We start from the raw sequence: 15,112 nt of genomic DNA on the forward strand, positions 1-15,112 counted from the left end.
TGTCCACACTATTTATGTGTTGACAGAATATAATCAATCCATCCCACTTAATACTCCTTCTCTCCCACAGGGACTGGCTAAGCATACAACAGAGGATAAGTGAACATCCTGAGTTTGATCGGTACTTCCTGCGATGCAACGAAGACATTCCTTGGTCAGAAAACACAGACCTATTAGATTCTGCAGACACCCGCATTCCATTCGATGTCCTTGACTCTAATGAAGCAGAAACTGTATTTAAAAACCATGTTAATGCACTTCAAGCAGAATTAGAAATGAGAGAGTAAGTATTTATTATCTTGTTGCATGTGTGGAATCTTTGTGCTAATATATGTTTAGATTTCAGTTCCAATATTCATAGTGAAAATACTCATGAATACAGTGAAACCCTCATTTCTGTTGCAGTGGTGGGGAAGTGAGTGAGGATGGGAGGAAGGGAGCAAGAGTGTGGGTAGTCTGGTGGTCTTCATGCTACTGCTTATCTTTTCACAAGTTGTTGTTTCAGAAATTCTCTCACCAGCAAGTTGTTTTTCGTTACATCAAACTAACAAATGTTCCACTTTTCCAGTTATAGGTGACCTGTTCACAGTAAGAACAGTCACTCCTTTTGCCACATTAGCCCCTTATATTACGTCTTTATTTTTCAGTATGGACAATATGTTTGATTTCGCCACACCATACCAAGTTGCCAGGTCAGAGACGAGTTCCACTTTCCAAACTTCGCAATGAGTTTTTTTTTTTTTTTTATTATTTGATTTATTTTTTCCTCTTTCTTTTTCTTTTCTTTTCTTTTCTTTTCTTTTCTTTTCTTTTCTTTTCTTTTCCTTTTCTTTCCTTTCTTTTCATTTCTTTTCTATTCTTTTCTTTTCTTTTCTATTCCAATTGAATTGTCTAAATGTTTTTCTTTTAGGTTTGATTGAATCACTGATCTTTTTTGGACCCATGAGTGCACTAAATTCAGTTAGAATAGCATACTGTATGAAAGCTAGCATGAGATTGAGCCTGTGGTGTGGCCAGGAACAAGGCAACGCTGTCAACTCGGGGGTCAAACCTATGAATGAAGTTGAAGTGTAGGGGAACAAGTTGGACAATTAGCAAGATGGATGAATGGCAAGGTCTCTCTCTCTCTCTCTCTCTCTCTCTCTCTCTCTCTCTCTCTCTCTCTCTCTCTCTCTCTCTCTCTCTCTCTCTCTCTCTCTCTCTCTCTCTCTCACACACACACACACACACACACACACACACACACACACACACACACACACACACACACACACACACACACACACACACACACACACTTGCTTACCTATTTGTTTATTAATTTATTTGTTAATCTTTCCTTATTCATTACCTTGAGGATTTTTATGTTTTACACAAACTTTGAAGAAAGGCAACTCTGAGACACTGTTGTCGTAAGGTTGTACAATTTTATCCTCAGAATAAAATATAATTTCTTTTCATTTTTTATAAATTCAGAGTTCAGAAATTTGCTCTTGAGATTCATCAAACATAAATGTGTACTATTTATTGCATGGTTGTTTTTATTGCTTTTCTTTTATATTTTTAGCTAATGATAGCAGTTGCGAACAAGCTTACTGCACACATTTCTTTAATTATTGTGACAATAACCACTCGGTCTTTCTTAAAATTTATAGATTATGCTAGGTTTTACTGTGTAATTGTAGTTTTTGTGAGATGTACAGAAATGATGGTTTCACTGTATTCATGAGTAATTTTACAATGAATAGCTATAGGAAAAGCTAAAGGGAAGTATAATGTATTTTAGCTTCCTCTGGGAGAAATAATAAGGTCCCTAGACATTCAGATTTTGGATGTTTTTAGTTTTTAGAATTGAGCATAAACAATATCCCAGATGTCTGAGAAAATCAAACACAAGAAAAACACATTACAGAGGCAAAGATTCAGAAGCCTCCCAGAGTCCCATGTTTGCACTCTTCAGTCAGACGGTCTGTATTGTCAGGCTGATTGTTTGTAGTAATGAACTCCATCATTCCCTTATATTTATTGATGATATTGGTGCACTACATGCTCAAGTTCAGAAGAAGAGAAGCAGGCAGTGCATGTTTTTACCAGTTTTTATCATCTTTCTTTGAATTAATTGATATCCTATGATAATATCTGTACTTGTACCTCCACAAACTCACTCTCTCTCTCTCTCTCTCTCTCTCTCTCTCTCTCTCTCTCTCTCTCTCTCTCTCTCTCTCTCTCTCTCTCTCTCTCTCTCTCTCTCTCATATACTTACAGGAATGCTAATACCAATGAATTATTTCAATAATGTAAATAGAGCTATCCCAAAAATACTGTGTATTTTCTTTTTAATGTATTATGAGAGTGACATATAGTAGGGCTGACCCATTAAATCTCAATGATGTAGAGTATTCCCTGTAATTTGTGTTGTATATGGAATGTAACAAAGGCCTGCTCAGAGCCTTTGTTACATTGCTAAGAAGATGAAACTTTTTTTTTTCCCCCCATGTGTGTGAGCATGTATTGTAAAGGGTTCGAGCAGGCTTCATATTGTCCTTTCTTCATATCTCCACTTATCAAATTTTTCTTTAAAGCTATGCACATTATGTGCAGTAACATCATTCAATGCATTCCACTTTTCCACTGTTCTACGTGGAAAACTGTGTTTTCCAATATCCTTCATACATTGCCTCTTCCTGATCTTCTTTGCATGTCCTCTTGTTCTCCCAGCTTCTTCTGTTACCAGCACCAGGTCTTGCTTGTCTATCTTTTCACTGCCATTAGCTACTCTATACATTGTAATTAGGTCTCCTTGTTCTCTTCTATCTTGTAAGATTGGCAGTCCCATTTCCTTCAGCCTTTCTTCATATGTTAGGTCCTTTAGTTCTGGCACCATCTTTGTAGCTATCCTCTGGATCCATTCTAATCTTATATCCTTTTTCAAGCTAGGTAACCACACCACTGCTGAATATTCCAACTTTGGATGCATCATACTCGTAATGATGTTTTCCATCATATCCTTGTCCAAGTACTGAAATGCCACCCCAATATTAGGTAGCATATTATATGTTGCTCCAAATATCTTACTTGTGTGTTTTTTGGGGGTCAGTGTTTCTTGTTTAACCACTTCCAGATCTTTTTCCTCTTTAGTCTATGATATTTGTTCCTCTCCCATCAAGTAGTTTCATACTGGTCTTCTCATACTCTTTCCTAATTCCATTACATTGCATTTTTTTGGCATTGAATTCTAACTTCTACTTCTTATTCCACTCATAAATTTTGTCTATATCTTCTCATGTTTTGATTACTCTTAGTAATTTTGCATCATCAGCAAACAAATCAATATAGCTGGTCACTCCATTCTGTATGTCGTTTACATGTACCTGGAACATAATGGGGGCTAACACCAACCCTTGTGGCACTTCTCTTGTTACTTTTACTCCAGTATGAGTATGTATCTCTGATCACAGTTCTCATCTTTCTGTCCTTCAAGAAATCCCTTATCCAATCTAACATTTTTCCTCTCAGTCCTCCTATGTTCTCTAACTTCCAAAGTTGTCTGCCGTGAGAGACTTTATCTAAAGCCTTTTTTTATGTCTAGATACACAGTATCCACTTATCCATCTTTGCTCTCCAGTCCTTCTACTACTCTTGTAAAACTTACTAGTAGATTTGACACACATGATTTTCCTGTCTTGAACCCAAATTGTCTGTTCAATATAACTTGTTTTTCTTCCAAATATTTAACCCATTTTCTTTGATATCAATTTCACATATATTGCCCACAACACTTGTAAGTGACGCTGATCTCTAATTTAATGGCTCAGTCGACTTTTCTCCTTTAAATATTGAGATCATGTTAGCTCTCTTCCATTCCAGTGGTACTCTCCCATCCTTTAATGAGATGTTAACCATTTCCCAAATTGGTTCTAACAATTGATCTTTACATTCCTTTAGTGCCCAGCCTGACACACCATCTGGTCCCATCACTTTTCTGACATTCAAACTTTCTATTAGTCTTCCAATTTCCTGTTTGTGCACTATGATTTCCTGTAAGCCTGTACGGTGACCATACTGTAGCTGCATATTCTAATTTTGGGCGTATTAGTGTCATTAACAGTATTTTTTATCATATCTTCATCTATGTAAGTGATTGCCATTTCCATATTTCTCAAAAGTTCATAAACATTTCCTGTAATTCTATTTATGTGCTTTTCTGGTGACAAGTTATCCTCAGTGATTATTGATAGGTCTTTTTCTTCAAACTTCTTAATTTCTGTATTTCCCATTGAGTAAATTCCCTTTGGCCTTTTTTTTGCTCATTCCAGATTCTAATACGCTGCACTTTTTTTATATTAAATTCCATTTCCCATGTGAGTGACCATTCTGTTGTTTTACCCAAGTCTTGTTGCAGTGCCTCACAATCTTCTTTTCTGTTCACTCTCCTCATTAATTTAGCATCATCTGCAAACAGACTGATGTAACACTATATTTTCTGGTATTTTGTTCACATGTACCGCAAACATTGTTGGTGCTAATACCGATCCCTGTAGAACTCCACTTACAGCGTTTTCCAGGATGACTTTTTATCTCATAATTGTTCTTATTTCTGTCTTTTAGAAAGTCAGGCATTCATTTCAGAAGTCCTCTCTTTAGTCCTCCATTTTGTTCAAGTTTCCACAGTAACTTTTGTGTGGGACCTTTTCAGATGCCTTCTTTAGATCTAAGTATATGCAGTCCATCCAACCATCCCTTTCTTGCACTATGTCAACCACTCAAGTAGAAGTTTATTAAGTTTGTGACACATGATCTTCCTCCTCTGAATCCATATTGTCTGTCTGTCAACATACCTTTCTCCTCCAGATATTCCATCCATTTCTTCTTCATTATCCTTTCACATTTTTTTGCTAGTACATTGGTCAATAACACTGGTCTGTAGTTTAATGGATCTCCTTACTTCCATCTTTGAATATGGGCACAATATCCACTCTTTTTCCAATCTGTTGGTAGTTTACCCTCTGTGAAGGAACTCATTGTGGTGTTGTGGACTTTGTCTGGTAACTGGTGACTGCATTTCTTTACAGTCAAGTTTGACTCTCCATCAGGACCTGAGGCTTTCCTTATATCTTGTTCTTCCATTATTGTGCTTACTTCTTCTACTGACACTTGTATGTCACGAACACCATCAGTTAATTCCACTGGGGTTTGACATTGGAAGCTGCTTTCTCTGGTGAAGACTGACTGGAAGCAGTTGTTCATCACTCCTGCCTTATCTTCTTGGTCTTCAGGTTTCATTATTGTATTTTAGTTTCCTTATTTCCTTTGTTTTTCAGCTTGCTGTTTACATATCTGTAAAACAATTTTGGCTGGTCCTTACATTTATCCACTATATCCTTCTCGTAGTTTTTCTGTTTCATTCTTCAAATCTTGACATACTCATTTCTTTTATGGGCATAGTCTAACCAATGATTTTGTCTTCTATTTCTTCTCCATCTATTCCAAACTTTTTCTTTTTCCATCCTTGCTAATTGATATTTTCTGTTAAACCACTCCTTGTGGCTAGGCTTGTCTATTTTCTTGATTGGCACATGTTTCATTATTCCTTCATTATACTTCTCCATTAAAATATTCCACTTGTCTTCAGTATTCTTCAATATATAAAATTTAGTCTAGTCTGCTTATTCAAAGTATTTCCTTAATTCTGCAAAGTTAGTTTTACTGTTTTACTGTAATTGTATCTTCTAGTTTTATAGTCTGTTCCTAATTTCTTGCAGTTCTTCTTTCAGCCTGAATTCAAGTAATATATGGTCACTTTTACTGAGTGGACTCTTATATTCCAAGTTTTCGAGTATCTCTGGCACTTTAGTAAATACAAAGTCCAATCATGATGGTTCTTTATTTGCTCTATACCTTGTGCTGTCCTTGAGTTAGGATATTGTCTACTGCTAGACTCAGTAGTATTTGTCCCCAAGATGTTTCTCCTCCTCAGTTGTCAGGTCTTCCCAAAACTATTTCCTTGCAGTTAAAGTCACTCATCACTTATGTTTTTACTCTTTCCAATTAGTCTCAGTAAACATTTTCTGGTATCCTTAAGCATGTTCCTGTATTCTTCATTTCCCCATGTTTATGTGTGTGTATTTACCTAGTTGTATTGTACAGGGTTTGAGCAGGGCTTATAGTGTCCTGTCTCCATATCTCCATTTATCTAATTTTTCCGTAAAGTTATGCACATTATGTGCTGTAACAACTTCATTATCCAATGCATTCCATTTTTCCACTGTTCTGTGTGGAAAACTGTATTTTCCAACATCCTTCAGACACTGCCTCATCCTGATCTTCTTTTCATGTCCTCTTGTCCTTCCATCCTCTTCTGTGAACAGCACCAGGTCTTCTTTGTCTATCTTTTCAATATCATTTACTATCTTATACATTGCTATTAGGTCCCCTCGTTCTCTTCTATTTTGTAAGGTTGGCAGTCCCATTTCCTTCAGTTGTTCTTCATATGTGAGGTCCTTTAATTCCGATGGTTCTTTATTTGCTCTATACCTTGTGCTGTCCTTGAGTTAGGATATTGTCTACTGCTAGACTCAGTAGTATTTGTCCCCAAGATGTTTCTCCTCCTCAGTTGTCAGGTCTTCCCAAAACTATTTCCTTGCAGTTAAAGTCACTCATCACTTATGTTTTTACTCTTTCCAATTAGTCTCAGTAAACATTTTCTGGTATCCTTAAGCATGTTCCTGTATTCTTCATTTCCCCATGTTTATGTGTGTGTATTTACCTAGTTGTATTGTACAGGGTTTGAGCAGGGCTTATAGTGTCCTGTCTCCATATCTCCATTTATCTAATTTTTCCGTAGTTATGCACATTATGTGCTGTAACAACTTCATTATCCAATGCATTCCATTTTTCCACTGTTCTGTGTGGAAAACTGTATTTTCCAACATCCTTCAGACACTGCCTCATCCTGATCTTCTTTTCATGTCCTCTTGTCCTTCCATCCTCTTCTGTGAACAGCACCAGGTCTTCTTTGTCTATCTTTTCAATATCATTTACTATCTTATACATTGCTATTAGGTCCCCTCGTTCTCTTCTATTTTGTAAGGTTGGCAGTCCCATTTCCTTCAGTTGTTCTTCATATGTGAGGTCCTTTAATTCCGGCACCATCTTTGTAGCAATCTTCTGTATCCATTCTAGTTTTCTTGTATCTTTTTTAGAACTTGGAGACCATACCACTGCTGCATATTCCAACCTTGGGCGTATCATGCTTGTGATGATTTTTTTTCATCATATCTTTATCCATGTAATGAAATGCCACTCTGATATGAGTCAACATCCTATATGATAATCCAAATATCTTATTTATGTGTTTATCAGGGCTCAGATTTTCTTGTATGATCACTCCAAGATCTTTTTCCTCTTTAGTCTTTGTTATTTGCTCCTCTCCCATCAGATAGTTCCATACTGGTCTTCTCTTATTCTTTCCTAGTTCCATTATGTGACATTTCTTGGCATTAAACTCTAATTGCCACTTCTTGCTCCATTCATAGATCGTATTTAAATCTTCCTGTAGCAGTATACAGTCCTCTCTGGTTTTGATAACCTTTAGCAACTTTGCATCATCAGCGAATAAATTCATATAGCTGTTTACTCCAATGTGTGTGTGTGTGTGTGTATTTACCTATTTGTATTTACCTATTTGTGTATTACAGGGCCCGAGCTAAGCTCTCTGTGTCCTGTCTCCTTGTCCATTCCTGTCATATCTCTCTCTCATCTGATTGACACACACCGCGTCAACGACATCACTGCTCAGTTTTTTCCATTTATCAATGCTACGATGCGGGAACCTGTATTTTCTCATGTCATTTAGACAGATGTCTTTTATTAGCTTTTTTCCATGTCCTCGGAGATGATTACTTGTGGTCACCTTTATCAACTCTGTCCAGTATGTCAATCTTGTTCACCAATTTATACATAGTTACCATGTCTCCTCTTGTTCTTCTCTCTTCTAATGTGGTCAGCCCCAGCTTCCTCAGTCTTTCCTCATAGTCTAACTCCTGAGTCATGGTACCATCCTTGTTGCCAGCCTCTGTACCCTTTCTACCTTCTTCACATTTTTCTTCATATGCGGTGACCAGACACAAGCTGCATATTCTAACTGGGGTCTTATTAAGGTACATAATATCTTCTTCATCATTCCTTCATCTAGGTAGTGGAATGCAAGGCCAATATTTTGAAGCATGTTATATGTTTTCAAAAAAATCTTGTTAATGTGTTTCTCCGGTGACAAAGTGTTTTGCATGGTTACTCCTAAGTCTTTCTCCTCATTGGTCTCTTTAATTTTCTCATCACCCAGCCTGTAATCCCAGTTTGGTCTGTATCTACTTCTTCCCATTTTCATAACATGGGTCTTGTCTATATTAAATTCCATCTGCCACTCCTTACTCCACTCATATATTTTATCAAGATCTTCCTGTAACTTGTTACAATCTTCCACATTCTTTACTCTCCTCATAATTTTAGTATCGTCCGCAAACATGTTCATGTAACTGTCAATTCCTACTGGCATATCATTAACATAAATCAAAAACATGATGGGACCAAGCACTGACCCTTGTGGAACTCCACTGGTTACCTTCTTCCACTCGGACTTCCTTCCTCTCACCACTGTTCTCATTTCTCTTCCCATTAAGTAATTTTCCATCCATTTTGCTAGTTTATCATTTACTCCTCCAATCTTCTTTAGTTTCCACATCAGTCTATTGTGTGGTACTTTATCAAAGGCCTTTCTCAAGTCCAGGTAGATAGCATCCACCCATCCCTCTCTATGTTGTAGTATGTCAGTCACTCTTGAATAAAAACATAATAAATTGGATACACGATCTTCCTTTTCTGAAACCAAACTGTCTTTCACTCAGAATGTTTTCACTTTCTAGATACTCACTCCACTTAGCTTTAATTACTTCTTCACATACCTTGCACAATATACTAGTCAACGATACTGGTCTATAATTTAGCGGTTCCATTCTACTACCATTCTTATATATAGGCACAATGTCAGCTCTTTTCCACTCTTTCGGGACTAATCCTGTTCGTATGGAGGTTTCCACAATATCAAATACGGGTTCAACAATTGATCCTTACATTCATTTAGCAACCTCCCAGATATGCCATCAGGCCCCATTGATTTATTAATATCCAGATTGCTTATAATTTTCCTTACATCTTCCTTAGTAACCATGATGTCCTGCATTTGCTTTATTTCCGTAGGCCTTCCTCCCATAAAATGCTCCTCCTTTGTAAACACTTTGCAAAAGTTGTCGTTCAAAATTTCAGCTATATCTCCAGCATCCTCATATACTTCTTCCCATTTTTACCTTTTCTATTGCCTCCCTTATATTTAGTTTTCCATTTATGAATTTGTAAAACATTTTGGGTCACTATCACAGTTTTCCACCACCCTCTGTTCATATTCCTTCTGTGCTGTTCTCCTTACTTCAACATATCTATTCCTTGCTGTTTTGTAAACTTCTCTTGATAATACATCACTGTTTTTCTTAAGTTTCTTCCATGCCTTTTCTTTGTTCTTTTTGCTTCTTCACAATTTCTATTAAACCACTGTTTATTATTTAAAGTCCTCTTTCTGTAATATGGCACAAACTTTTCACAGCAGAGTTATACAAATCCATAAATTTATCGTATTTCAATTGCATATCCCTTTCCTGGTATACCACGGACCAGTCAATTTCATTAAAGAACTCCCTTATATGGTTATAATTTGCCCTAATATAATTTAATTTTTCCTCCCTGTTCCACAATCTTATTCGTGCTTAATTCGTATCCAGCTCAAAGCTTAGGACATCATGATCGCTTCTCCCCAAGGGACATTTATGTTCAATTTCCTCTTTTAGAGATGCCCTGGTAAATACCAAATCCAACCTTGCTGCAACATCTTGTCCCCTGCACCTTGTTGGTGATCTCACCCACTGTGTCATCAAGTTATTTGTTGCTACCTTTAACAATTCCTCTGCCCACTCACCACCGTTCACCACTGTAGTCTTCCACACTATTTCTTTGCAATTAAAGTCTCCGACTATCATCAGTCTATCCTTTCTGATGAGTTCTTCCTTTATTCTGTCTAGAGTATTTCTCATCACCATTTGTGTGTGTGTGTGTATTACCTAGTTGTCTGTTGTAGTTTTCTGTTGTATTTACCTAGTTGTAGTTTTACCTCTTTATGCTCTGTCCCCTCTCCATATCTACACTTATCCAATCTTACTTTAAAAGTGCACACTTTGACACTACTACTTCATCTAAACTGTTCCATCTCAATACATCTCTGGAAACTATATTTTTTAATATCTCTCAGACATCTTCCTTTCTCAGCTTTTTACTATGCGATCTTGTGCCTTATGTCATATTCTTCTCTCAGGATCAGTTTCTCATTATCCACTTGGTCCATTCTGTTGATCAATTTATAAACTTGTATCAGGTCTCCTCTCTCCCTTCTTTGTTCCAGGATTGGTAGATCCATAATCTTTAGTCTCTCCTCATATGTCATCCCTTCAAATTCTGGAACCATTCTTGTAGCTATTCTTTGTAGCATCTCCAATTTCCTTATGTGTTTCTTTTTATGAGGGGTCCACACTACTCCTGCATATTCCAATCTGGGTCTTATTTTAGTACTTATCAATTTTTTCATCATTTCTTTATCCATATAGTGAAATGCTACTCCAATATTCCTTAGGAAATTATATGTTTCTCTAAAAATTCTATCAATATGGTTTACTAGTTGATTTTTTTCTTCCATCGTAACTCCTAAGTCCTTTTCCTTTTTTACTTTCTCCAGTTCTACTCCATCTCCCATCTTATAGATTCCCACAGGTTGTCTTTCACTCTTTCCCATTTCCATGACATGGCTTTTGTTCACATTGAATTTCATTTCCCACTTCTTACTCCATTCCCAGATCTTATTTAGGTCTTCTTGCAGTATTTCACAATCCTCCTTTTGCTTTATAACTCTGCACAGTTTCGTATCGTCCGCAAACAAATTTATGTAGCTGTTCACTCCTTCTGGCATGTCATTAATATAAATGAGGAAAAGTATTGTGGCACTCCGCTTTCTACTGCTCTCCACTTTGACTTCATATCTTTAACTACCGTCCTTATTTCTCTCCCCTTCAAATAATTTTCTATCCATCTCAATGTGCTTCCTTTTAAGCCACCCTTCTACTCTAACTTCCACAGTGTGTGTGTGTGTGTGTATTTACCTAGTTGTATTTACCTAGTTGTAGTTTTACATGGCCTGGGCTTTATGCTCGTGTGGTCCCGTCTCCATATCTACACTTATCCAATTTTTCTTTAAAACTATGTACACTCTTTGCTGATACCACTTCCTCACTCAAACTGTTCCAAGTCTCAACACATCTTTATGGAAACTAAATTTTTAACATCTCTCAGACATCGTCCTTCCTTAGTTTCTTACTATGCGATCTTGTGCTTCTAAAGTCATATTCTTCTCTCAGGATCAGTTTCTCATTATCCACTTCATCCATTCCGTTAATCAATTTATAAACTTGTATCAGATCCTCTCTCTTCTCTGCTCCAAGGTTGGTAGATCCATTGCCTTTAGTCTCTCCTCATATGCCATCCCTTTAAATTCTGGAACCATTCTTGTAGCCATTTTTGTAGTGTCTCTAATTTTCTTATGTGTTTCTTTTTTATGGGAGTCCACACAACTCCTGCATATTCCAATCTAGGTCTTATTTTAGTACTTATCAATTTCTTCATCATTTCCTTGTCCATATAGTGAAATGCTACTCCAATATTCCTTAGCAAATTATATGTCTCTGAAAATTCTATCAATATGGCTAACCTTGATTATTTTCTTCCATTGTCACTCCCAAGTCCTTTTCCTTTTTTACTTTTTCTAGTTCTACTCCATCTCCCATCTTATAGATTCTCACTGGTCGTCTTTCACTTTTTCCCATTTCCATGACATGGCTTTTGTCCACATTGAATTCCATCTCCCATTTTTTGCTCCATTTCCAGATCTTGTTTAAGTCTTCCTGTAGTATTTCACAATCCTCTTTTTGTTTAATGACTCTGCACAGTTTTGCAGAGTCATTAAACAAAAAGAGGATTGTGTGTGTGTGTGTGTGTGTGTGTGTGTGTGTGTGTGTGTGTGTGTGTGTGTGTGTGTGTGTGTTGCCATTTTTAAAGAATACAGGCAGATTTACAATCAATAAATATATCAGGCATGGTCTGTCGAGTCGAAACTTCAAAGACAGGGTTTTAATTAAAAAATTATATGCAGTGAGAGCAAAAAAATAGTTTTACATAATATCTAACCTAGTTAGGGAGTAATCCTATTTCATTGTAAAGGTAATTTGCATGCAGTGTGCTGTCACTAAGGTAGAAACCCAACTAATGCATTCTATAGTGTGTGTGTGTGTGTGTGTATTTACCTAGTTGTTTACCTATATGTATTGTACAGGTTTCAAGCGGGGCTCGTAGTGTCCTGTTTCCTTGTCTCCATTTATCTAATTTTCCTTTAAAGTTATGGACATCATGTGCTGTAACAACTTCATTACTCAATGCATTCCATTTTTCTACCATTCTATGTGGAAAACTGTATTTTTCCAATATCCTTCACACTGCCTCATCTTGATTTTTACATGTCCTCTTGTACTTCTATCTTTATTTGTCACCAGCACCAGGTCTTCCTTGTCTATCTTTCCAATACCATTGACTATCTTGTACATTGTTATTAGGTCTCCTCATTGTTTTCTATCTTGTAAGGTTGGCAGTCCCATTTCCTTCAGCTTTTCTTCATATGTTAGGTCCTTTAGTTCTGACACCATCATTGTAGCAATCTTCTGTATCCGTTTGAATCTTCTTATATCTTGTTTAGGGCTCGGAGACCACACCACAGCTGCATATTCCAGCTTTGGATGTATCATGCTTGTGATAATTTTTTTTGTTTTATCTTTGTTCATGAATTGAAATGCAAGTCTTATATTAGTCAACATTTTATATAACAATCCAAATATCTTGCTTATGTATTTTTCTGGGGTTCAGATTTTCCTGTATAATCACTCTCAGATCTTTTTCCTCTTTAGTCGTCATTATTTGTTCCTCTCCCATCAGAGAGTTCTCTTGCTCTTTCCTATAGTTCCATTATGTGACATTTCTTGGCTTTGAACTCCAATCTCCAGTTCTTAGTCTACTCATAGATTTTGTGTATATCCTTTTGTAACAGCAAGCAGTCCTCCCAGGTTTTGATTACTCTTAGCAGCTTTGCATCATCAGCAAATAAATTAATATAACTGTTTACCCCATTGTTAATGTTATTTACATAAATCTGGAACATAATAGGGGGTTAACATTGATCCTTGTGGCACTCCACTTGTTACTTTACTTTATAATGAGTATGTATCTCTGATCACAGTTCTCATCTCCCTGTCCTTTGTCCATTCGAACAAAGTTTCTTGTAGTCCTCTTATGTTCTCTAGTTTCCAAAGTAGGGACTTTATCAAAAGCCTTTTTTTATGTCCATTTATACTGGGTCCACCCATCCATCTCTGCTTTCCGGTCCTATTACTCTTCAGTAGAAACTAATAAGTTTGACACACATGATCATCCTGTTCTGAACCCAAATTGTCTGTTCGATGTAACTTGTTCTCCTTCCAGATATTTTACCCATTTTTCTTTGATAACAATTTCACATATTTTGCCCACAACACTTGTAAGTGACACCAGTCTGCAGTCTGTAATTTAATATCAGTATTATATTGGCTCTCTTCCATTCTAGTGGAACTTTCCCTTCAGCTGTTGCATAATTCAATCTCTTTTTTTTATTGTCATCTCTGTATCTTATCCCATCCCCCTCTTGTATTTCCAGCTTTAAATTCACATGATCACTTCTTCCCATTGGACTAAGGTGTTGTATGGTGGGAGGGGGCTCTATTTTCTTTGTGAATACTATGTCAAGCAATGATGATTCTATTTCCCCCCCTGTACCTTGTTGACTCCTCCACCCACTAATCATTGTATTTACCATAGTAAACTGTAACACCTCCTCACTCCATTGTCCAGCATTATCCATTACTTTCATCTCTCTTTAGTTTATTTTTTTTACAGTTAAAGTCTCCAACTAAAAGTATTCTTCTATCTCTTCTTATCATATTATCTAAGCACTTAATTACCTCTCTTTGCATACCCTTATGTTCCTCAGTTCCCCATGTATTTGTCTTTGGTGGCACATATGTAACTATGAATTGCCTTTTTTTTCAATTCCTTTGTTTTGATTGTAATTCCCATTACTTCCACCATGCCATCACCATATTACACATCCTCCACACATATATTGTTTTGAACTGTTATTAGCACTCCTCCTTCCCCTTTACCCTTCCTGTCTCTTCCCCACCTATTATATCCGTCCTCTTTAAAGTTAACATGGGTCTCTTCTTTAAGTTTTAAATCAACGATGCACATTACATCAGTCTTTTTTTCTTACAAATAATCCCTAACCTCCAGCAAGCTGGATAACAACCCATCTATATTAGTATAAGTCAGTTTTAATTTCTTGCCTCTTCCATGATCTCCTCCTTCCATGGATACCACTTCTTTAGTCTTATATCTAGAACCCTCCAGTAGAAATTCTTTTTCTCAATCTTGTTTTTTTTCTTAGCTTCATTTCTTAGCACTTTCTCTTTTTCCCTCTCCTCCAGGTTCATATCTCTTTATCCATATATCTTTACATTCAGCCTCATCAGCCAGCTTCCCTTTCCTTGTCATAATTTCCTCTACTGCCACCTGTGATCTCCTCACTTTCATTGGTCTCCTATCCCCTTCACTAAATCTTCATAGCCTAATTACTTCCTCCACTTCCTGGTCCAACTCCTCTGTGCTGTCCTGTATCTGTTTGATAATAGTTTTGGCTAATTCTCTCTTCACGCTTTTCGTGAACTTGTTCGGGTTTTTTTCCTTCATCCCAAAAATTAAGAAACATTTCCTCTTATCCACTGTATCTCTCATTAGATATTCTTTCTTCTTAATTATTTGTGTAAGAGCATCCTATGTTTTTCCCGAACTTGTCTCTTTACTACCTCTGAAATTTGACTTT

General features: G+C 36.7%; 1 protein-coding gene across 1 annotated transcript in view; it reads left to right on the top strand.

The window, feature by feature from the left end:
• The window catches only part of LOC123514151 (rho GTPase-activating protein 190-like), a 523,040-nt gene that overhangs the window by 111,699 nt on the left and 396,229 nt on the right, over positions 1-15,112 (top strand). Inside the window, exon 8 of the mRNA XM_045271800.1 lies at positions 71-283. Within this exon, the coding sequence (XP_045127735.1) occupies positions 71-283 (213 nt within the window). The remainder of the gene's footprint in view (positions 1-70; positions 284-15,112) is intronic.

This window comes from Portunus trituberculatus, chromosome 37 (assembly GCF_017591435.1).
Source record: "Portunus trituberculatus isolate SZX2019 chromosome 37, ASM1759143v1, whole genome shotgun sequence".
Taxonomy (NCBI): domain Eukaryota; kingdom Metazoa; phylum Arthropoda; class Malacostraca; order Decapoda; family Portunidae; genus Portunus; species Portunus trituberculatus.